This window comes from Harmonia axyridis, chromosome 4 (assembly GCF_914767665.1).
Source record: "Harmonia axyridis chromosome 4, icHarAxyr1.1, whole genome shotgun sequence".
NCBI classification, from domain to species: domain Eukaryota; kingdom Metazoa; phylum Arthropoda; class Insecta; order Coleoptera; family Coccinellidae; genus Harmonia; species Harmonia axyridis.
In genome coordinates this window covers 15,594,371-15,618,029 of record NC_059504.1, presented here as the reverse complement: position 1 = coordinate 15,618,029, position 23,659 = coordinate 15,594,371, and the positions used below count along the sequence as shown (strand labels likewise).

Sequence of the window (23,659 nt, the reverse complement as noted above, 5' to 3'; positions counted from 1 at the left end):
AAAAAAGAAGAATATATCAAAGTCATAGAGTATATTATCATAGAAATTACACAATATAAAGAGAGTTATATTATATTCTATGATTTACTTCAATAGGTTAGGTAGAAATAAATATAAATAAATAAAACCTTAGAACATTAATAATTCTATCTATATTCTAAGAATAAAACCAAAGACTGGTTCTGGTAAATTTCGCAAAATGGAAACTAATGTAATGAAAACTCCTGAAATTGTAGCTCTGATGACAAGAATACACAACGAGAATAAAATTGGTGCCGGTAAGGAACTATGAAAGTCAAGTTCATATTAATACCCAAATTTTTTTCAGGACAATTTAGTTTTATCGAAGAAAAACTGGATACAATATTATCAGAATTAAATCGAACTTTCGAAGACATTAAGCAATTGATTTCTGGAGACTTCAGAGAAATAACAGCAGTTACGGACTTAACACTTGAGTGGAAATTTATGTGTCTTAATTTTTATTGTTTACATTTATTGAATGAAGAAATGGTGAAAAACTCACTGATAAGTGTGTCAAATGCAAAATTATTACGTAGTTATGTTGAGAATATGATGGATATTGGCATTTCTCAAAATATTGTTCCAAACTTACCATTCTACAAATCTATTAGGAAAGATGACATAGGAGTAAAGGAAAAATATTATATGCTGAAGGCAAGTGTTTCGGGAATTCACCACTATACATTCTGTTCTTCATTGGGCTACCACTTACGCAATATCACCCTTTCAAAATTGTTTGTTGGGCTGTTGCAATTAGGCTACTGTCCATTAATGAAGCCTTCACAGAACAAGAAAGGTTCCTTTCAGATGACTACTGATTTTTATGAAGAAGTGATTAATGATCAAAAATATTTTAAGGAAGTTATACTTTTCATCAAAACTAAGATTAGTACCCATAGTTTCCTTCTTAACCTTTCATTGCTCATGAAACCTGCTATTCCAAGATGGTTTATTGATGCTCTACTACCTCATCTGAATTATTGTTTGAAGCAATCAAATGGTATTCAAATTTTATTTTCATTGATGAACCATGCTCAAACTAGTCAGTCTTCATTGAAACCAATTTCTGTTGTAGGCAGATTAGTGAGCATGTCCTCACAATGTGATGATTTTGAGTCACACATACTACCTCAGATCGATAATTTAATTTATAAGGGTGATTCAGATAGAGAACTAATATTTCTTTTTGGTGAGATTTTAAAATACACTTATAATAAAAACAGGGAAAAAGGATTGCTTATCCTTGATAAATTGTTTTGCCCACTAAAAAAAATTGTTAGAAATTCTGATTGTTCAAATGTGGATACACAAAGACTTTCTCTTAGTTTGATAAATGTAATTAGAGTAATATCTTATGTATTTGTGAATAGCATCGATAAATTGGAAATCCAACTTATTAAGAACTATGTTTGTATTCTGTTTAATATTTATATATTTCTTCAACAACAGAATCCACTATCACTCGCAGAAGACCTTAGAAGTATTGTTATAGGATATTTCACAGTTCTAGACAAATTTGAAAGCTTCAAACTATTAGAAAATTTAGTCTTCAATATACAAAGTTCAGTTTATTATGCGCCGAAATATAACTTGAAATTATCAACAGTTTCTAATAACATATTGATTAGTTTTGATGAAAAAAATAAAAAATATGATGTTCTTATAAGCGCACGAACAATATTTTCTTTATTCGGGTCTGATTCCAAACTTCATAACTTATATTTTGCTTTTTTGCTGAGCTGTCTGTTAGAACCCAAAAAATATTTTCCTGATGCTTCTTTATTAATTGCTGAAGATGAAGGCCATTTGTCTACTTTCGAACGTAAACTTGCTGTCTTCGAATTGTTGAACACTTTAGCATCAAGAGACACAATCAAGAAATCTTTTAATCAAAATATACCTGAGGAACTGCTTCATTACTTCAATGAGATATTCAAAAATGCATTAGAAAGTGGGGCTCACAATGATCCAGAACACGATGAGTATCAAACAGTTTTCACCACTGCATTAATTTTGCAAGAAGTTTTGGAGTTGAAAAGTTGCAATGATTTTGAGTTGATTCATACATTAAAATGTCTTCGTAATGAAACTAAGGATGTTGAATTGAAAACTTTACTCTGCAAAATTTTGGAAGGAAATGAAGTAGGAGAAACTATTACATCAAAATGTGACGAAGTGGAAGAAAACATTCAGCTTGTTTTATCTGAAAATATTGTAACTCAAGGACATGGCCTAATTGTATTGAAGAAAATGATTCTAGCTAAGCATCCCAAGGCTGTTGAAAGAAAGCAATTTATTTTCACTATTTTTAAGGTAAGAAAATATGAAAGTAATAGATGTTTTTAATTTTCAAATAATTGGTCTTCAATAATACGTCATTCTTTCAAATCCATCTTTTCAAATGTTTATTCTTTTATTCTAGGAACGACTAATACATAGAGACACTTACATCTACCTAGCTGCTATCAATGGAATTGCCAGCTTGGCCGATTTAGGAACGGAGTGCACAAATATGGTGTTAAACACATTATGTGAAGAATATAGAGAATTTCCTACCGAGGAATTTGGACCAAATGCCATTGAAATGCGTTTGAAAATTGGGGAGGTGCTAGTTAAAATTTCTACTAAGCTAGGTAATTATCAAATAAAAAATTTTTGATTCAAAATAGTATCTGTAAATATTTTTTTTCTAGGTGACATGGCTCCCCATTATAAGGCTTTACTTTTGAATACATTCTTATGTGGCACAAAAGATGAAGACCATTTGGTGAGAGCATCTTCTCTATCAAATTTGGGCGAAATTTGCAAGGTTCTTGGTTATAAATTAGGATCAATTGTTACTGAGGTGAGTTTTTTAGTTTATTTTCACAATTTTAATTGTATGAGAATCACTAGACACCACGCTTCTCTATGAGGTGTGAAGGTGTACAAGGCAGGGACTACTGATTAGACATGCTGATGACTCCATCTGTGGCCTTGAAATTATACTCCTAACTCTTCAAAAGCGCATACACCAAAATATAGATCAAACTGTTATTAAAATTTTCAGTTATTTTCTGAATATTTAAGAAGAAAATTGCTTACCATCAATTTTACTTAATCTAGATTCGAAAAATCAAATATTTGTTTTGGGATTAAAAAATGTGGTAAACTTTTGTGTTGAATTTGCAGTGTTACGTGATTTCCAAAAGTCTGTAAATTTACACTGACATGCTACTGTAGGTACAGTGAATTAATTACGTCACTATAACTGTAGGTATTAATTTTATTTATGTCAAGTTAATCTGAAAAATATTTTACAGATTTTACTGTGTGTTCATGACATAGTTAGCTCAGATAAACATGAAGAGTCAAGACGTGCAGCTGTATTTGTTATTCGGCAATTACTTGTAGGCCTTGGCAAAGATATGCTTACTATATTGTCAGATGATATCCTAGTAGTTTATAGGACATTGAAATTTCTGTACGAAAATGATAAGGATGACGTTTTGAGATTACAATGTCAACTGGCTATTGAAGAGGTTAATACAAATATGAAGTATATTTTAACTCCCCAAGTTGAATTAAATAAAAGCAAGAAAGTTGTGGTTCTGTGATAAAAAATTAATTTAAGTTTTGTTTTGAATGTACAAATGTATATACATTTTCGAATTGTTCTTTTTAAGAATATATTTAATTTCAACTCGATTTGGATGTGTTTTTTGTATATATGTTTAAATACCTCTATTTAAAATTGTTGTAATAAAAATTTTTCACGATTATGGATTTTTTAATTTCTCAATGATTAACAACACATGAAATGTGTACCTAGATTACCTACACTAAACAAAATGAAATCAAGTGAAAATGAATGTGCGGAAAAATTTGCTCAATAACCGTGTAGTGCACAGATGGAATTCTCTGGACAATAGTGTGGTAAATGCAACAAGTGTGAATATCTTTAAGAGTAGAATATCTCTAATTCATCAGTTGTGACATAGCAGTCAATCGGTCTAACCGCCTACTGCAATGCAATAATAAGTTTCTTAACAATTCTGAGAAAACCTCAAAGAAATTAAAACAGTCCAGAGTTTTCTCAAACACTATTATAAAATCTTTTATTATACCACGTTGATTCTCTCAGCTAAAGGACACTATCCTTGAATTCTGAAGACAAAAATACTAAAGTAAAACTAATAGTGTTAACTATAAGTTATTTTATTTACTTATTGTAAGTATGTACAGATCTAAATATTCAATGTACAAATAAATACAAAAGGTGAGGTCCTTATTTATATATCACTAGCTGGTCGTACTATTGGTTTCAGAAATGTTGGTACTCTTGGTTGTCAACTCTGTAATATCCTCAGTAGTCGATATAGTTTCACCTTTGTCATCAATGATTTTATCATCTTCAGCATTTAGTTCTTCAGTTCTAAGGTTGGACATGTCTGCTCTCATTTGGTCACTAGGAGATGGTATTTTTGATTCATACGGTATTAAGTCTATCGTCTGCACATGAGCTCTGACTGAAACACCAGGAGGAACTGTGAATGTTTTATCTCCTACGTTGGTCACAATGGTACCCTGACATTTCTGACATGAACCACCATTAGAACTTCCTCCGCCAACTTGAATACCAAAACCTGGTTTTCCAGGCGGTCTGAGGCCATGCCCTGAAGGACTGCCAAAGAGGCCGAAATCATCATCTACTTCATTGGAATCATAGCCACCAGGTCTATATCCGCCTGGTTTACCTCCAGAAGTAGGTTTACCGAAACCTGGTGGTCCGTATTCCAACAAAGGTTTCTCAGGTCTTCCAGAATCTCCTGGATAAGCACCTTCTCCAGAAGGATAACCACTAGGTACCCCTCCATAGTTTGGTTTTTCTGAGCTTCCTCCATAACCACTAGTTGTTGGGCCGTATCCAGCTGTTGTAGATTCCCCAAAGTCAGTTGGTGCTGGTGTGGTGCTACTGGGGTATCCACCTCCTTTATTTGCATCACCAGCGACGGGTCTTGATGTTGAAGTTGGGGATCCAGGTTTAGGTTTATTACCCTCGCCGAATAAATCGTAATCATCATAATTGTCGAAACCGCCTCCAGATGGCTTTGGGCTTTCCGAATCTCCTCCTCCATATTTGTCGAAATCATCTTTACCGACGTCAATCCCTTCTGAAATTTAAGCAATGTTCAATTCAATGGGGGATCATTAAAGCCTCAACATACCTCCCAATGAGCCCCCTGGTTTGGTAGCACCAGAACCACCAGGTTTTTCTCCAGATGCTGATGATCCGGATGAACCGAAGATGTCTCCAACATCTCCTATGTCTTTATTGTAGTCATCGTAGAAGTCTGGGGATATTATGTCTGGTCTTCCGAATGGAAATACAGTGGGTAGGTGAGGTCCTTTGACGTTTTTCAACACTCTGTATCCAGTTTCAGGTCCAGCTATGTAATGCACTGAGTGTTGCACTCCCTTCTCATCCAGGTATGTGTATGATCCCCTTACGTGACCAGTTGAATCACTTACTTCGGTACGTCTTTGATCTGGTCCAGCAGATACAAATCTGAACAGAAATAGATTGATTTTATCATCGATATAATCTTATTATTATGGATTACACTTTAACGGAGAGCGGTAGAAAATAATTTGAAAAAATCGGTAGAAATCTACGTCAACATTTAGGCTCAGCAAAAGGTGCTAGCATCGATAGACAGGTTTCGCTCTTTTTCAATTTGAAGGAACGCGCAAAAGCTTTCCCCTTTTCTCATATTTTGAAATGTATAAAATGCCATAAAACTCGAATTTCTGAAGGGAGCCATTCTCCTTAAAATCACTGAAGATATGCAAGAATGACGAGAGCCACATTCATAGGAAGAACAAAGATGACAGAAAATGGGAAGACCTTACCTGTAGCTCCCATCAAGTCCTCTTTGTATCGAGGTTCTTCCTCTTGGTATAGGTCTTCCTCTACCTCTGAAATACAAAGGGCCGTATGCTCTTGGATTGGAATCAGGAAATGGTGTTTTAACATGGAACCCTGTCCTTTTTCCAGCTATATATTCAACATTATGTCTCTCCCCTACATCGTCAACATAGGAATATCTTCCTGTGACATCACCTACTCTGTTTGCGTTCTCTTCTCTGGTGTGGGTTCTAGTTTTGAATCCAAAGTTGTAGCTGGGGTCTTCGTAGGGATCGTAGTAAGGATCATCTGGACTACCCACAGGTCTTGGTCCACTCTGGTTGAGGTCGTACTTTCTAACAACGTTCTTACCTCTTGGACGAAAACCTCTAGGGCCTGCTGTGTAGATTGTTCTGTCGATATCTCCTGAAATTTCAAGGTTTAGGTGTTAAAGATTGCCCAAAAATATTTTGTGCACGGAGTGGTCTGGAAAGAAATGATATTAGATTGTGTTTTTGACTTGGTTTAGTAGTGCAGTGACTCTTTGCTTGCCCGAGAGATGGCGTCATGGGCTGCACATCTCTCGGAAGAACGGCAACGCTTGGGACATGAAACTCAAATGTGCTACGACACATTCCACTATGGAGATGGAAGGTGTATATGACAGGGAACACTGAGTGTCATTCTTGGGACTCTCGGCTTTGAAAGGAGATTTGTGCACTATTTATAATGACGACCTTACCTGTTTTTGGATTTCTACCCCCAAACTCTCCCCTTACAACATTTTTTCTGTTAGCTTGAGCGTAGTGATATGAATCAGGGGAATCCCCACCAAACTCGTAGGAACCATCGTTGTGAATTACATTATAATCGTTGTCACCACAATATGCTTGATTTATCCAGACAATGAAGAATACTATGGTCGAATAGCATCGTAAATTCTGAAATTAAATGGAAATATTGACAGTTATTATAACCATAATATTGGAAGAAGTATCAACGAAAAAAGTGGGTAACACAATAAAAAAATATATCCAAGGAAAATTTGAAAAATATCTGAAAATGTAGAATATACAGAGTGTTGAAGTGCGACAAACTTTGGTGGGTGATTTTGCACGAAAAATGATAGTTTGCTCTATAATTTTTATTCGTGAATGTTTCCGTTTTCGGAGATACGGGGCTTTTCTCAAAATCTGACTATTTATTATATTGAAGCCGTTGGAGATATCCAAATGAAATTTGGTGGGTTTCAAGAGTTATCTATTGCATATTTATTGACTGCAGTTAAGAATTTTATGGGCATCATTAGCGCGCATATGGGTAAAAAAATTTTTTTTAAAGGAAAGACCACTGAGATATTTTAAACTTGAAATCATTTTTGAATTTCTCGTTCAATTTGTGATAAAAAATCTCTCATACCTTTTTTTCGTATGAGGTGCCGTTTTCTTGCTAAAAAATGAAACATTTTATTTTATCTCAATTGAAGTTGAGATCTTTTATTTTTTGCATCATAAAGACATGAGAAATTTATTGTCACTAATTGAACGAGGAATTCAAAAATGATTTTCAATTTGATATATCTCAGTAGCGTACCATTTTTTTCTTTTGAAAAATTGAGTATATCCGAAAATTTTAAACGCTCTATTTGAATTTATATTTTCACTAATACCTAACAAATATTAATATTCTTTCAGTACAAATTTCAACAAAGTTTCATCAAAATCGTACCTAATTTCATCACTACCTATCGGACCAGTACCTGAGTATTCATACCAAATTTCATAAAAATTGGACTAGTAGGGCAAGTTATGAAGTTTCTAAGAATTTCAAATTTGCACATGCTCAAGGCACACCCTAAATCGGTTAAAGCTTAGAGTTGTATGAGATTATTTATGATCCAAACTGAATACCTATACCAAATTTCATCAAAATCGGATAAAATTGTCGAAGTTAAGGCTGTAACCATAATTTGCGGACACACAGACAGACACGAAAATGAAGTTGTTCAGAACGGACTGAAATGCATTTTGCCAGCGGAAATTTTGATATCGGATCCAAAAATTCATCACAAAGCTTCAGCTACTTTCGGTAGCAAAAAAAGAACAAACTCGCTTATCACCAGTTAGTCCAAAAATTGACGCAACTTCATCGAAATTTCTCACTGCACATTTTCCACCAAATTCCACTAATTCGTAATCCAACAGTCTCCGAAAAACCATACACAAATACTCACATATTCCTTCATCTTCAACAATCAAAACTTAGGAATCTTAGGTGGTTATGACACAGAAAAATCCAGATAAAAACTTATATACTCCGGTAGTTTTGAGATGAAAAAAAGTGGGGTGTTTCTCATATTCATTTAATCATTGTGTTCTCATCCAACAACAACCAACCAAATGTTTATTAATAGGTGCTATGATGAATGTTGAGCACCGTTCTATTGTTTTATTGGAAAACCAAGCAGCGTGAAGATCTTTGATGCCCTTGCGCTGGGATACGTTGGTGTAATTAAAGAAGGGACCTCAAAAATCTCAGAAGTCGCGGAGATTTTGTTCGGACAAAAGTCCTTTGGTTTAATTCTGAAGGAACTTGTGGTTAATCTTTGTCAATTATTTTGGGGTCGTTTGCAAGGAAATTCCCACGTTATCACTAATACCAAAGTACGATTCCGAATTGTTTTTTGTTGATTCAATGTCGACTTGTGAATTTTTGAAATGAACAATGACAGTTTTTCGTTTGACTATATATTTTATTACCAACAAGGAAGTTTTTTCAACTTCGACTTATATAATGAATTTTCGGAATCAATTTATTAAAGCATGATGTACCCAATGATGTATTCTATATCAGAATTAATGATATATGGTTTGGCAATATGAATAATACAATTTTGAGTGATTTAATGATTAAAATGGCAACACTGTGTATTCTTTTTTGACATTCCTTATGCTATTTGTGTTCAGTAGGTTTTGCATGTTAATCATGGCAATATAGCGGTAAGTGGTAGTCGAAATAAATAGATCATAGATGTCGTACAATAATGCTATCGAAATATTAGTCGATTTGTGTCTGCATCATGAAGTTATTCTCGATTAAACCTGTTTTCTACTTTAATATTAAGAAATCTGCGACTGAGGCTCATCGAATGCTCTCAAATACCTATGGTGAGGTGCTATTAGTGAGAGAACACGCGGAAAGTGGTTTCAATGCCTCAAGAACGGTGATTTTGACGTCGAAAACCAGCATGGCAGTGAAAGAGAGAAGGTTTTCGAAGATGCAGAATTAGAGGCATTACTTGATCAAGACTCGTCTCAAACGCAACAAGAATTGGCAGGATCACTGGGAGTGAAGCAATAAGCCATTTCAAAACGTCTCAAAGTACTGAGAATGATTCAGAAACAAGGAAATTGGGTGCCGTACGAGTTGAACCCGAGAGATGTTGAACGGCGTTTGTTGCTTGTGATCAGCTGCTTGCAAGGTAAAGACGGTAGGGATTTCTGCATCGCATTGTGACTGGAGACGAAAAGTGGGTTCATTACGATAATTCCAAGCGCAAAAAATCATAGGGATATCTCGGCCATTCTTCCACGTCGACGGCCAAACCGAATATTCACGGTTCCAAGGTCATGCTCAGTATTTGGTGGAACCAGCTCGGTGAAGTGTATTATGAGTTGTTGAAACCATACAACAATGTATGGTTTCAGTCGGTAAAACAATCACAGGCGATCGTTATAGAACGCAATTAATGCGTTTGAGCCGAGCATTGAAAGACAAATGGCCGCAAAACAACGAAAGACATAATAAAGTGATTTTACAGCATGACAATGCTCGACCCCATGTTGCGAAAGTGGTCAAGACATACTTGGAAACGTTGAAATGGGAAGTCGCAACCCACCCGCCGTATTTTCCAGACGTTGCTCCCTCGGACTATCACTTGTTTCGATCAATGACACACGGCCTGGCTGCACTTCCGGTCTTATGAAGAAGTAAAAATTGCATCGATTCGTGGATCGCTTCAAAAGATGACAAACTTTTTCAACGCGGGATTCGTTCGTAAGCAAAGTTGTACGCCTATGTAATAATTTTTTGAAAGTTACAAATTTGAAAGTCAATAAAAAATACTCTTTACGAACTTTACCTATTCTAACACCACCAATTCATATGGTGTTATTGAACTAGCAGTTGAATAAGTTATTCATTCATTGATGTAAACAATTATCTTCATCGATCACATTGAATGGAATACGTAGAATCAGTGACCTCTCTAAATTACCTGATTAAAATCGTTTCAACTTATTGTCTGCACATTTAATTCATTATTTTTTTTCCCGAGCTCGGTGTGTGCATCAAGGTGAACTGCAAGATTTTGTACACAATGATTACTGATGGAACTTGTGAACCAATTAACGTAATTGACCCCGCAAATGATCAAGTGAACGCCTTTAATTTTGCTAGTTATGCGAAATTGATAGCTGTGGTTAAATAAAAGCATATATATAAATCCCAGAAATCACCTGACGCTGGATCAGATGCTTTTGAGCACTTGTTCAGTAAGAGTTAAATGCATTTAATCATTTACCTGAGTTGAAGAAAATGATAACCTTATGAATCATACGGTTTACAGGAAATGTGGTTTCTTCAAGTTTCAATTGTGTGTATTCACACCACTGGCAAATTAACATTTATTATTATGTTCACCAAGTTTCTGTTACCAAGAAGAAAGGATGCAACTTACTTGCTACCTCAGAGTAATAAACATAGATAGAGAGATCATATGTGATTTTCAGTGAGCAAATTTTGTCCCCAACATGAACTATTAAATTTGACATGAAACGCGCGGAAAGAAAACATATCAGTGATACGATATTTCACTCAATTCGCGAGTTTCTCTACAAAGAACGCACTTATTATGTCTCATAGTGAATCAACGTTCCATATTAACTGAAAATATATTGAAATAAATCAGAAATATATCAGAAATTTAGAAAACAAACTTCAAACGACGTTAAACAACCGATGACACTAGGAGAGCAAAAGTTGCCAAACCTTAGATTTCAGCAGGTAGATAAAAAAAATATTCTGCTCATTATAAATTCGACAATTAGGAAAAATATCGGTCTCCAAATATTCAAATTTGCATATTTAATCGGGAATCACTCAAATAAATATATTTCATTCAATATAATATATATTCATAACGATATAGTAAAATTGTGGATTTGAAAAAATCCGACAACTTCATCTAACCATGTTAGAGACATATAAAAATTGCGTATACCTACTCCTTCTTGCTATGTTGTAGCCCCATATTCTTTCCATGAATTTTTCCATGACCAATTCGCACCTTTGCTGCTGCATGTCCTCGATAACTTCATGAATTCAACATTTTCTTGAAATAAATTGTGGAGTATTGGCATGGGCCTCATCTTTCACGTGGTCCCAAAGAGAAAAGTCTAAAGGTGTTAAATCAAAAGATCTCGGTGGCCAATTGTGATCACCTCTTTGAGAAATAACACGGCAGACAACTTTTATAGCAAATTTGCGATTGTGTCGTCCACATCATGTCTCCCAATTCCGGCCATAAAAATCAGTATCATAAAAATCATTGTAACAGTTCCAGCAACCTCATTTTAGAATAAGTAAGGTCCAATCACACCACCAGCCCAAAAACTGCATCAAACAGTATCACGTTGAGGATGGAGAAGGTGCTTCACGAGCTCTCAATAGTGCTTTAGTTTTGCAAACGATAAGTCCAACATTTTCACCATTTTCATTGTGATTTTCTACAATTTCAACGCCTTGTTGAAGCGTTTATCGTTTCATTTTCACGAAAAGTCTCTTCGAAAGAAAAAGCTGCCCAACAGCGGACTCACTCAAAATGGAATTTATTATTGAAAAACCCTTAAGTAAATCAAGAAATTAACTTTTCCTGTAAACTTCCCTTAAGGTGAATTATCTAAAAAACAATCATGAATACTTACCTTCATACCTACTTGAAGAAAAGCGATATTCGACTGTGAAATTAGCAAATTATCCATTATGATTATGACATCCAAAATTAATAATCAAGTGGCACTTGGAAAAGGAAAGTAATAATTGTTACACTCGAAACAATGGGTTATGATCTTAATAAGCGATATTTTTGACATAAATCCTTTACCTGATACGATCCAAGGATGGTAACAATTTGGTGTCTATCAGTTTCCATCGTACTTTGCGAAATGTACATATCTCATTTCAATTCGGCATATTTTGGAATTCAATTATTCGTCGTAAATGGTGTGGAAATAAGAACACCCAGTATTGATTACCATATCAAGATGATCAACAGTTTTAGTTTAATGGTCTTTGAAATTGGCCAATTCGGTATAGAAACCGATTTTAAATTGAATTTTTTCAATTCCCATATTCTACAGAGTTATCTACTAATTTATTATAAAATTTTCAGAGGAGCTTGAGTAATTTTTTCCTCGGAGATTGATCGACGAAATAGTATACCAAAATTCTAGTAATCAATTAAAAATTATCTCAAAAAGTTTACATGAAAAAAAAAACAAATACCACTCACTAGAATTTATCTCAATTGGTATAAAAATGCCGTTATTTAGATTTGTATAAAATTTCAAGAACATAAAGTTTATTTTATTTCAAATTCTCTTCAAAAAGTTCAATATCTTCGAAATGATTCTAAACATTTTGCAGAAGTTAAATTTCGACATAGGTATTGGGCATATAAAAAAATTGTTTATATGGAATTCAGTTCAATTGGAAAAAACACAAGAATCTTCAGAAAATTCAGTGTTCTATTTCCAAGAAATGAATGAAGGAACTTTGCCTCTTCATGCCTCTTCAACAAGGAACTTCACGAGTTATAGAAAAAACCGTGTTCGGGTAGCACCGAGTTCGGGGAAAAACTCAGCTGAAAATTGATTCTCTCGAAAGCTGTAGGAACTGTAGGTATACCTAATAGTTATTTATAATGAAAGTGCAGAAGAGTCTGATATTCTTCCACATAAGTTCAAAATTCAACGAGACACGTGGCGAGTTTTTGAATGAACGAGTGATAGAATGAGCTTTCTGTACGAGTATTAAACATTATTTTCCCTAATACCCTGAATTTGTATTGGAATTAATGGAATTTTCCATAAGTATCGTTGAGTGATTTCTGCATTGAACAATTTGGGTTGCAGAACAGTTTTCTGTATCACAAATTTGACCAGATATTGGATATCTAGTCTAAGGGTGATATAGAGTAGAAACTCAAACACAAAGTCAATATTCTTTATTGCAAAGTACTAGCACTCATAATACCTTTATTCTCATTTTCTGAATTGTAGGAAATAATTTTCCAATAAGATAATTCTGGACAGCTGTCAATTTTTGACATTTGAAAAAAAAAACCTACGACATTACTAAAAATGGAAGTATACACGCTTCAAATACGAATTGAAATTGTTAAAATTCATTACAGAAATGGTGACGATTTTTCAGTATCAGTTTGCGAAATTTGAAAACTTTTGGAACGTCCTGAATCACCTTCTCGGCTGGTAATAGTGGTAGAATTGTTACGTTTGGAGTTCGGGAAATTCAAAAATGATTTATAAAAACCTCTCCAACCTCAACGTGTAACTGTTTGGTTCGATCTTTGGACTAGTGGTATGATTGGACCTTACGTATTCGAAAATGAGAGGCTGGTGCAACTGTAACTGTGAATGTATTGTGCTACCGATCTATGATTTTGTATGGTCGGAATTGGAAGATATTGGTGTGGACAACGTTTATCTTCAAAAAGACGGCGCTACGCGGCTACGGGTCACACTAGCAAAAGCAAAAGTTTCCTGATCGTGTTTAATTCTCGAAGAGGTGATTATAATTGGCCAGCAAGATCTTGGGATTCAACACCTTTAGACTTCTTTCTTTAGTAGTTTAGGACCACGTGAAAGATAAGATCTATGCCAATGCTCCACAATGGATTCAAGAGTGACCTTAAAGATGGAATTAGTGAAGTTATTGAGGACATACAGCCCAAATGTGGGAATTGGTTATGGCAAATTTCATGAAGAGGATTTGATGCTGCAACTGTAGCCGTAGCGGCCATTTAGATTTATACTTATATCGTTTTTCATCGTTAACGGCAATACCCTCCATCTTTACAATGAAATAAACATTCATAGATTTCTCTTAAAAGATACAAAATTGAATCTCTTATTTGAGAATCCTCTATAATCTATGAGGTGGAAAAAAGCATTTTGAAGAAATTGCAATCTTTTTCTAACTTCTTCGTGAGCAGGTAAACAGGATCACAACTTAGGATAAATAAATGAATAAGTTTTCACTACGTATTTTTAATTTTTAATTCTAATTTCGGAGTTCAACAAAAAAACTTAAGATATACAATTATATAATTGATATTGTTTTTTTAATTATATCTACGATGGTATCTACACGATGTATTTATGTGGTGAATGAAATGACTAGTGATGTTAAAATACAATGGTTCAAAAAGACATAAATTAAACAAAATGAAATCAGATGTGATGTATCTGCTTGGATGGATCTACAGCAATTCAAGGAGTTTGTCCACAATATTCTCCTATTTTTTCTGATACGCAATCGAAGACATCATAGGCGATTTCACATGTTTTTCCTTGGACTGAAATAAAGAAAACCATTAGAGCAGATATAATAACAAAGAAATATGAAATGAATTTGAGACCTTCAGATGAGAAAGTAAAAGTGTTGCATATAATATATCGAAGAAAATCAGTGAATATAATCAATAAAGTTTTATATTTTATATATCTATTTTGCATATTACGAAGGCGAGAGTAGTTTTAGATGTTTATCTATGGAAAAACATGCATATTATCTGTTCTATGTGCTCGGAATTTTAGTTTTCAATTATTTTCAAAAAGTTCGATATCTCAGCAATTATATTCGCCTTATTCTGATGAAAATCTGTGTAAACGTATAAGACATAAAAAAATGATAATTCAGCTCCCTAGATTTTTCTGCAGAAAGGAAAATGAAGTTTTCCCTGATAATTTCTCTTTCAATGAATTCATAAGACGTCACTTTGACAAGTAAGATCGAAATTGGCGAACATAGATTATCGTAAATTTATATTCAAAGTAGATGTCAGTTTGACATGTGATGTTTTTGCATTATTCATAGAATATATTCAGAAGTAATTTCTGTGGCATCATTCGTTGAGACCGTGAAATATTGAAAGCGTAACTAGACCAGATTCAGGAAGAATTTCCGCCAAAATTATATTTCTTAACCGGAACCATTACAAAATCGTCAGAATCAACCAACCTTCTAATGATTGAGGTGTTGTAATGAACTCCTTCTGTGCTTTTGCTAGACAAACATTAACGGACTGAAGAGTAGCCAAAATGTATTCTTTGTCTTCGATTCCTTCGGTGTACAACGAGACCAAGCCTTCAACTGTTGGGAAACCTTTGTCATTCACCTGCAAATAAATGTAATTAAGGATAAACGAACAATATTACGTATTGTTAGTTAAATATTATTCTTGTCTGTGACATAAATTGGCAATGTGAAACCGAAGTATCAATCTTACAATAAATGTCGAGGATGATTGGAATGGTTAACAGAGTATGAGCGGATCTTTTGAAATCCATTCACTTTTTAGCATCGGAAACAATGAAGATTGCATTGGCTATATATTTAGGAAAAAAATTAATGATACTTGAATCGGTCATCTATCCAGATACTGATCTCGTCCAAAGCTGCTTGAAAACCATAGATAATGAAATGCAAAATCTTTTTTTTACTTATCTGGCAATACTTTCATGTTTCAGCATATTCAATAATTTTGATTTCAATTAGTTTCATTCCTACCTTATTTACAGTTGATTATGATACCAACATTCAATTTAATAAATTCAACAGAATAATAAATGATGAACTTGCAATTTATCGAGCTCATTTCAGTGAATATCCAAAGATTACATTGTTTTTCACTAATTACCTACAAATTAGTTGCTTTACATTTTTCATTGCTATTTTTTTCATTATGGGTCAAATTATTCTTTTGTAATAACGTTGCGAAACTTGGCGGAAGAAGACTTCCTTCAATTTGCATATATTTATTCAGTTTCTATATTGCAATTCGAACTACCAACGAACTAACAAGGTATAGGTATTAAATAACATGATCAAACTATTACATAAGAAGCTGAATGCATGTTCATTCTGAAATACGTATGATTATCATAGATGCTTGAATTGGCTAATTCAGACAATGTGGATAGGAACAATGGCCGATTAAGTGTTATTTCTGTGATCGTTAAAATTGAACGAAAGCAAAGAAAATTTGATACTTACCGCTTTCATTTTTCTGTAGACGCAGTGGAGCAAACACTGAAAAAAAATGAGACTTATTAGATGAAAATCTGTATGCGTGTAAATAAATCAAGTGTCGCGTTTTTTCTCAGAGTAATGAACATATAGAGGAAGCATATATTAATTTCAGTGAGCAAATTTTGTCCCCAACATAAATCATCAAATTTGACAAGAAGCGCGCGGAAATGAAAACATATCAGTGATACGATATTTCACTCAATTCGTGAGTTTCTCCACAAAGAACGCAGTTCTTATGTCCCATAGTGAATCAACGTTTTATATTAACTCAAAATATATTGAAATAAATACGTAAATTATCAGAAATTCAGAAAAAACTGCAAGTGCGCCAATCGACAGGAAACAACCGATGACACTAGGAGAGCAAAAGTTGCCAAACCTTGGATGTCAGCAAGTAGATACAGAAAATAATAAATATTCTGCTATATTAAATTCGACAATTAGGAAAAATATCGGATTCCGAATATTCAAATTTGCATATTTAATCGGGAATCACTCAAATAAATATATTTCATTCAATATAATCTACATTCATAACGATATAGTAAAATTGTGGATAAGAAAATATATCAAAATCCGACAACGTAGTGTAACCATGTTGGGGACACGTAAAAATTGCTTATTCTCCCTCTATCTATGTTTATTACTCGTTTATTATTGCGTTCTTCAGATCTGACAACTTTGTGAATCATATCAGAATATCTTTCGGAAAACGAAAATTGTTCTGAAAAGTGATTGAAAGTATCGTATAATTCTATGATTTCAAGAAATGAATTATTGCAGATTCAGGTGGTTTGAAGCTAAACCTTTCAGGACGAATTCATGAATAGAAGAAATACACTAAATAATATAATCATAGATACCAACGTTCAAGCAGAAATGTTCAACTTGGTTGTAAAATAAGGGTCTGAAGGTTCATGAAATGTCGCGAAAAAATTACAAGAAATAGGAATTGGAAAAAGTTGATGATTTTTCTTAATCAGGGAGTCTCAACTGGATGGAAATTCGAAAACAGTTTCTAATTGCAACAGAGTGATTCTGCAAGTACTTGGATTCCTATTTGAGTCGATAAATCACCAATTATCCTAACGTTATCACAACGTTTTTTTTTTCTATTTTGTATTTATTCGACCAGTCTGGTTTAGAAAGTGGTTCGGTTGGTTTATCAGTTACATGCAGATAGTTGAATGAGCTGGGAGAAATACTTTCATTTACACATTATATTGTTTCTCATTCCAATTTATTTTATTGATGTTCGGTAGGTAATTGGCTTTATGTCTTAATTCATTGCAATCCAAAATCCATGAGATGATTTTGGCTAAAATATTATCATTTTGTTACTCAAGTAACGACCAATGGTACAGTTTTTATGAATCAAATTGCTTGATAAATTTGAAGACTACTTTATTCGAAATAAATTGTAGGTATATTATTGGTAGTCTTCTTTGAACTAATTGAGTTTTTTACGAACTGAAAAAGACATATTTCGACTCCATAAAAAACTTTATTGCTGAATGATTGGTATAACTGTTTGTTCGCTTTGTGAATAACGACAATTCTAAAAAGAATAAGGAATTGAATTAACTACCTAATTGGCTAATAAATTACAGTCATAAATTTGTTGAATTTGATTTTTCCATTTATGAGCGTTCACTGAACTGATGATGATGATGATGTCTGTATTTTCGAAATTTGAGTCAGGAATGGTCTCGAACGATAAGGTTCGACTAGCTAGCTGATGGCGTATCCGTGGTCAATTCTGCCTATCCGGACGTACGGTCTCAAAACGATAACTCTCAAACGAAAAAAAACTAAATATTTAAAATTTTCTGGTAATTTAAAAAATACGTATTCGACCGAGATGAAGTTTCGATTTTTGGTTTGAAATAACAATTCCAAGCTTCAAGCAAAATTTCGTGTTGATGGCGTTTTCAGAACCATAGGAAATTCCAGCAAAATATGGAACAAATTTTAATATTTCAGTGACAACAAATCTGATCGAAATTTGCATGTAAATGGATATTTGAAACTTAATGTAAATCTTAATTTGGATCGCATATCCAGAACTCATGAAGAAAATTCCAGCAGAATAACGAAAATTTTATCCAATAATTCTTCAATAACAGATTCGCAATAGGCGCAATGTGAACAAGCGCTTGAAAACCGCGATGCCAAGTCAATGCTTTTCTCAAATTTTTGATTTCAAATTCATTAATTTTTAGCCCTTAAAATTTACCAATCGATTTTATACTATAAGCATGTGAGAATATTTTCCTAGAAGAGAAATAAATTTTGTATGTTTCTAAAATGGTTTTAAAATTTTGTACTACAACGATTCCAAAGATTTATCATCGGATATCATATACCAAAACCGTTAAAAACCTCAGAGTAATAAATATAGATAGAGGGAGCATATGTCATTTTCAGTAAACAAATTTTGTCCCCAACATGAACTATCAAATTTGACATGAAGCGCGCGGAAATGAAAACATATCAGTGATACGATCAGTCAATTCGCGAGTTTCACCACAACGCACTTCTCATGTCCCATATAGTGAATAAACATTTCATATTAACTCAAAATATATTGAAATAAATACCTAAATATATCAGGAATTCAAAAAACAAGCTTCAAGCGCGCAAAATGACTTGAAACAACCGATGATATTAGGAGAGCAAAAGTTGCCAAACCTTGGATTTCAACAGGTAGATACAGAAAATATTCTGTTTAATATAAATTCGACAATTAGGAAAAATATCGGATTCCAAATATTCCAATATGGATATTCAATTGGGAACCACTCCAATAAATATATTTCATTCAATATAATATACATTCACAAGGGTATAGCAAAATTGTGGATTTGAAAATATATCATAATCCGACAATGTAATCTAACCATGTTGAAGACATGAAAAAATTGCGTATACTCACTCTATCTATGTTTATTACTCTATGATAAACCTAATTTTCAATAATTATAACAAGATTCAGATAATGACGCACAAAAATGACCTTAGTAGAATCTATAAGAAGAGAGTTGATATAGAAAACATCGAAAACAAAACTATAACATAGAATTACATAATATCTAATAATTCCACATTTTCATCTGTGGCTAATTTACAGGCGCCCCAAAAGAAATCTCATTGGCACTTAAATTAATTCAGATCCATCGGGAAGTGATTTTTAAACTTTCCTTTTCACATATAATTGTATATGATTATGATTAGTACCATATGGAAATTGAGATTTATAGCTATATTTAATTATTCAGGTCGATAACGAACTGTTTTCGAAAATTTGGCGCCGAGGTTTCGTAACAGATATACGGGATCATCATTAGTCGAGTTTTCTTTTGCCTTCGTTTGTTTACACACATCTGAAATATGTAGACTTAGACTATGGCGATTTGAAGTTGGAAATATATAAAAAAACTACAAGTGAATGAAATCTTAAGAAGAAATTGGCAATTGGTTAATCTTCAATATCTACCAGTTAAATTTCTCCATAAGTTGTGATAATATTATGATGGGTACACAAAATCCTTCAATATTGTTTTCCTTGAATGTTTAATGAGAGGTCACAATAACTCAGCTGTAAAAATTTTGAAATAATAACTTCATGGAACATAAAGCATGTGAAGTTGATATGGAAATGATAAGACTATGATCAGGTAGGTAAAAATTCAAAAGACTTCCTTGAAATTTATCCGAAGTTCTAAACTTCTCTCTCAAGCTATACAGCTTTCCGCACGAAATTTGGTACAACAAACTAATGCTATATTGCATTGATCCTTCTGTCGGTTCAAGAATTTGAAAAAACAGGGATTTCTACATTTATATATCATTAATTTCTCAGAAATTTGACTATATGTATACAATGCAATAATTGCATTGAAAATCTGTTTTGGTAGAATAAAACGGAAAACAATTTTTTTACCGAAAAAATATAATTTTAATCAGACTTTTGTTCATAGGAGTCGAGTTATTCTGTAATGTGAGAGAAAAAATTAATTTGACTGTGAATTTTGCAGTGTTTTCTCATAGAAATAACAGAAAATTTGACTCAAAGATTTGTTTTTTCCTATATTCATTTTTTAAGCGCTCATTCCTCGAATATATCGCTCAACCATTTCGTATTTAATTTTTGAATTTTGAACTAGGAATCGTCTCAAACGATGAAGTTTGAGTCACTGATGACGAATCTGTGATCTAATTCAATTCTCTCCTTAAATATAGGACAACTCTTGAACGGAAAACCCTAAAAACTTGAAATTTTCAGGGTATAGGTTAGGATTTCGAATGCCGAAACTGTACGTAGTAAGAGAGGATAAAAATTTGCACTTGGATGAAAAATAACAAAAGAAATAAATACAATATCAACAAAATAATTTCCACCATTTCCGAGGCAACAGAGCAGGGAGCAGATTTGGGATTTTGCGTGTAGATTTAAAATGCCAATTTAAAAATTCGTACAAATAAGAATTTATTTCTAATGATATCACCATTGGAGTTAAAAAGTCTTCTTAGAAGCTCACAGCTTGAACCATAAGCAAACTAAACTGGAACTAGTTTATCTATTTGGACCAGAAGGAAATAATTTTATAATAGACCGAAACTCAAAGATGTTATAAAATTGTATTCCAAATAGGTTTTAATTCAAACAAAAATTACTTTACCCCTGCAATGCGCTTCTCTTCAGCTGTGAATGTTTCTCTTTTGGACCTCTTGTTGGAATTGATCACACTTGCTGCTTGTAAAGCTTCTGCAAATTGAAACAGAGCAAAAATCAATCATAATAACGATAACCTAATCTCAACAAGTTAGGTATTACCTGCAAGAATAGCCACTTTAATTTCATCCTGGCATTGATTTATGACCTTTTCTATCCTTTTAGGTGCTGTTGGTGGAATATTACATTTGCGGGTTTTATTCTGGAAGTAAAATGTACTCATTATATGCATTTAATAGTTAAATCAATTAGGTAGGTATATCATTTTCTTGTTATGAGAATCGTACATTGAATTATTTTATTGCCTCTCAAGCAGATAATAAAGAAGTACATACTCTATAACTGGGGGTTATTATAAAGAACAAGTTAAAACTTGTATGTGAAACTTAAAGTTCCCATAAAAAATATTTTCATTTTAAATAAAAAAAATGAAGATGAAATAATAAATATAGTGGATTATGTTACTAACCGCTTCACCAAGAACTCCGATGGCGCAAACAGCAACAACAAACAAAATTTTGCCGTACATTATCAACACACCAACCAATAACACTTCAAAACGCCGACTAGTGAACAAAAGTGATTTGAATGTAACAGAATTGAGTAAGCTCGAAGTGGGTTTACATATACCAGAAACTTGAGGTCTCTCCACTCTTCATCCTTCCGATGAATTTTGGGGGGTACATCTACTCCACCATCATCAATGGTGAAAAATCCTCCAAACTATTTCCACTAGATGAAAGTGGCATTTTGATCTTTATTGGCAATGTTTACAGGTTTCAGCGATATCATTGTCCGATTTGAACACTTTCTCTTGCCAGTTAAATAATAATTGTTTAATGACCTACTTCAACGTTGCATTCGAGGACGAAATACTACCTAATTCATCTATCTCATTAATTTGGACGTTATACCTGTCTTCCTGTCAGGTAATTATACGTTAATTCCCAAAATTAGGTATATCATAAGATACCAAATGGCGATATGAATGTCTAAAAATTCGATTAACTAACATCGAAAAAAGAGGAAATTGAGAAAGGAATCAACAACCATAATTTGAGATTTGTTGCTTCCCTAACATAATTTTATAGTTTTTTATTCCGATTATCTCAAAACGAAAGTTATGAGAAGATTGTTTTTAAGTTTTTCATCTAATATTTATGAATATTGACTATTAGGCCAATTGAAAAGACCCCGCTCTGATGCGCAGATGGCGGTGTTAGTATTGAATCCATATGATTTTTAGTTAGTATCAACCTTCAAACGATACGTGTCAAAATTTGACAGCAGTTCGACCATTAGTTTGTAAGATATTGTCTATGGATATTGCGTTGTGAGTGTACCTACTTTTGTTATTTGAAAAAAGATGAAGAAAAATAATTTCGTGTGCTGATAAAATATTGCTTTTTGAAGGGAAAACATACAGTTGAAGCAAAATCTTGGCTCGATGAAGAGTTTCCGGGGTCTGCACCAGGAAAATCAACCATCATTCTTTGGTATGCTAAGTTTAAACGTGGTGAAATGAGCACTGAAGACGGCGAACGCAGTGAACGCCCAAAAGAGGCTGTCACCGACGAAAAAATAAAAAAGTTCACGAAATAATTTTGAATGACCGTAAAGTGAAGTTGATTGCGATGGCAGACATTGTGAAGATATCATGTGAACGTGTACCTATATCATATCATTCACCAATATTTGTACATGAGAAAGCTGTGTGCAAAATGGGTGCCGCGCGAACTCACAATCGATCAAAAGCAAGCTGTTTAAGTGCAATAAACCTGAATTTTTGCTTGGATATATGACAATGGGGTCCAATCGACAGTCAGCTGAGTGGACTGCACACGATGAACCAACTCCAAAGCGTGAAAAGATGCAACAGTCAGCTGGCAAGGTTATGGCATCAGTATTCTGGGATGCGAAAGATAAAATATTCATTTATTACCTCCAAAAGGGTCAGACCATCAACAGCGATTATTATATAGCGTTATTGGATCTTTTAAAGGATTTTATCGATGAAAAAAAAGGTGTTGCTTTAAGAGAATGCAAGAAAATGCACCGTGTCACAAATCAATGAAAACAATGGCAAAATTGCATGAATTGGGCTTAGAATTACTTCTGCATCCACCGTATTCGCCAGATCTGGCCCCCAGCGACTTTTTCCTGTTCTCAGACCTCAAAATAAAGCTCGCTGGAAAGAAATTTAGCGCCAATGAAGAAGTAATCGCCGAAACTGAGGCCTATTTTGTGAAAGACAAATCGTACTACTTACTGGTATCGAAAAGTTGGAAGATCGCTATAATCGCTGTATCGCCCTCCAAGGAAACTATGTTGTTTGATAAAATTGAATTTTGCCAAAAAAATGTGTTTTACTATGATAGACCAGATCAGGGACCTTTCAATTGGCCGGTTATATCAATATAAGCATTCTCATTTCAAATTCAATTCAAAATAAGGCTATCTAATGCTATTGATGTTGTATCAAATAGGTCAGCTTAGATCATTCGAAGTTGCGTTGAATGAAAATTGTTTGACGACAAATAAGGTTTTTTCAACACTGCAAAGTCCAATAGATGAAAATAATTATCCTCTATTCTCTGACCTTCTTAACCTAACCTGATATC

The 23,659-nt window shown here is 33.6% G+C and overlaps 3 protein-coding genes across 5 annotated transcripts; 1 reads left to right on the top strand and 2 right to left on the bottom strand.

Annotated features, from left to right (window-relative positions):
- Positions 1–77: 77 nt before the first annotated feature.
- LOC123677966 (transport and Golgi organization protein 6) lies at positions 78–3,783 on the top strand. Its single transcript, XM_045614724.1, has 5 exons — positions 78–278; positions 329–2,337; positions 2,447–2,657; positions 2,718–2,869; positions 3,327–3,783. The coding sequence occupies exons 1-5, from the start codon at positions 200–202 to the stop codon at positions 3,618–3,620; spliced, it is 2,745 nt and encodes a 914-aa protein (XP_045470680.1). The 5' UTR covers positions 78–199; the 3' UTR covers positions 3,621–3,783.
- A 422-nt stretch (positions 3,784–4,205) lies between these two features.
- On the bottom strand, positions 4,206–12,192 carry LOC123678432. 3 transcript variants are annotated; one of them, XM_045615456.1, is made up of 6 exons: positions 12,075–12,110; positions 11,896–11,989; positions 6,654–6,852; positions 5,917–6,337; positions 5,232–5,572; positions 4,206–5,177 (listed from the first exon to the last, which is right to left on the bottom strand). In XM_045615456.1, exons 2-6 carry the CDS (start codon positions 11,950–11,952, stop codon positions 4,306–4,308), a joined length of 1,890 nt encoding a protein of 629 aa, XP_045471412.1. In that variant the 5' UTR covers positions 11,953–11,989; positions 12,075–12,110; the 3' UTR covers positions 4,206–4,305. The 3 variants fall into 3 exon arrangements, with proteins under 3 accessions (XP_045471412.1, XP_045471411.1, XP_045471413.1); XM_045615455.1 differs by lacking the exon at positions 11,896–11,989 and having other exon boundaries at positions 12,075–12,192; XM_045615457.1 differs by lacking the exons at positions 11,896–11,989; positions 12,075–12,110 and adding an exon at positions 8,145–8,460.
- A 2,108-nt stretch (positions 12,193–14,300) lies between these two features.
- Positions 14,301–21,749, bottom strand: LOC123678187 (general odorant-binding protein 70). The gene is made up of 6 exons (XM_045615073.1): positions 21,508–21,749; positions 21,141–21,240; positions 20,986–21,071; positions 16,268–16,303; positions 15,233–15,389; positions 14,301–14,567 (listed from the first exon to the last, which is right to left on the bottom strand). Exons 1-6 carry the CDS (start codon positions 21,565–21,567, stop codon positions 14,482–14,484), a joined length of 525 nt encoding a protein of 174 aa, XP_045471029.1. The 5' UTR covers positions 21,568–21,749; the 3' UTR covers positions 14,301–14,481.
- Positions 21,750–23,659: the final 1,910 nt, after the last annotated feature.

What these genes read in the sequence shown, in the direction of transcription:
- LOC123677966 (XM_045614724.1), top strand. Translation starts at nt 200, where the DNA reads ATGGAAACTAATGTAATGAAAACTCCTGAAATTGTAGCTCTGATGACA. An exon ending in CGAGAATAAAATTGGTGCCG is followed by an intron (nt 279 to 328) that starts GTAAGGAACTAT and finishes AATTTTTTTCAG; the next exon opens with GACAATTTAGTTTTATCGAA. An exon ending in TTATTTTCACTATTTTTAAG is followed by an intron (nt 2,338 to 2,446) that starts GTAAGAAAATAT and finishes CTTTTATTCTAG; the next exon opens with GAACGACTAATACATAGAGA.
- LOC123678432 (XM_045615455.1), bottom strand. Translation starts at nt 12,143, where the DNA reads ATGTACATTTCGCAAAGTACGATGGAAACTGATAGACACCAAATTGTT. An exon ending in GGGTAGAAATCCAAAAACAG is followed by an intron (nt 6,338 to 6,653) that starts GTAAGGTCGTCA and finishes TTGAAATTTCAG; the next exon opens with GAGATATCGACAGAACAATC. An exon ending in ACCAGGGGGCTCATTGGGAG is followed by an intron (nt 5,178 to 5,231) that starts GTATGTTGAGGC and finishes CTTAAATTTCAG; the next exon opens with AAGGGATTGACGTCGGTAAA.
- LOC123678187 (XM_045615073.1), bottom strand. Translation starts at nt 21,567, where the DNA reads ATGTACGGCAAAATTTTGTTTGTTGTTGCTGTTTGCGCCATCGGAGTT. An exon ending in TCTACAGAAAAATGAAAGCG is followed by an intron (nt 15,390 to 16,267) that starts GTAAGTATCAAA and finishes ATTTATTTGCAG; the next exon opens with GTGAATGACAAAGGTTTCCC. An exon ending in AACACCTCAATCATTAGAAG is followed by an intron (nt 14,568 to 15,232) that starts GTTGGTTGATTC and finishes TCTTTATTTCAG; the next exon opens with TCCAAGGAAAAACATGTGAA.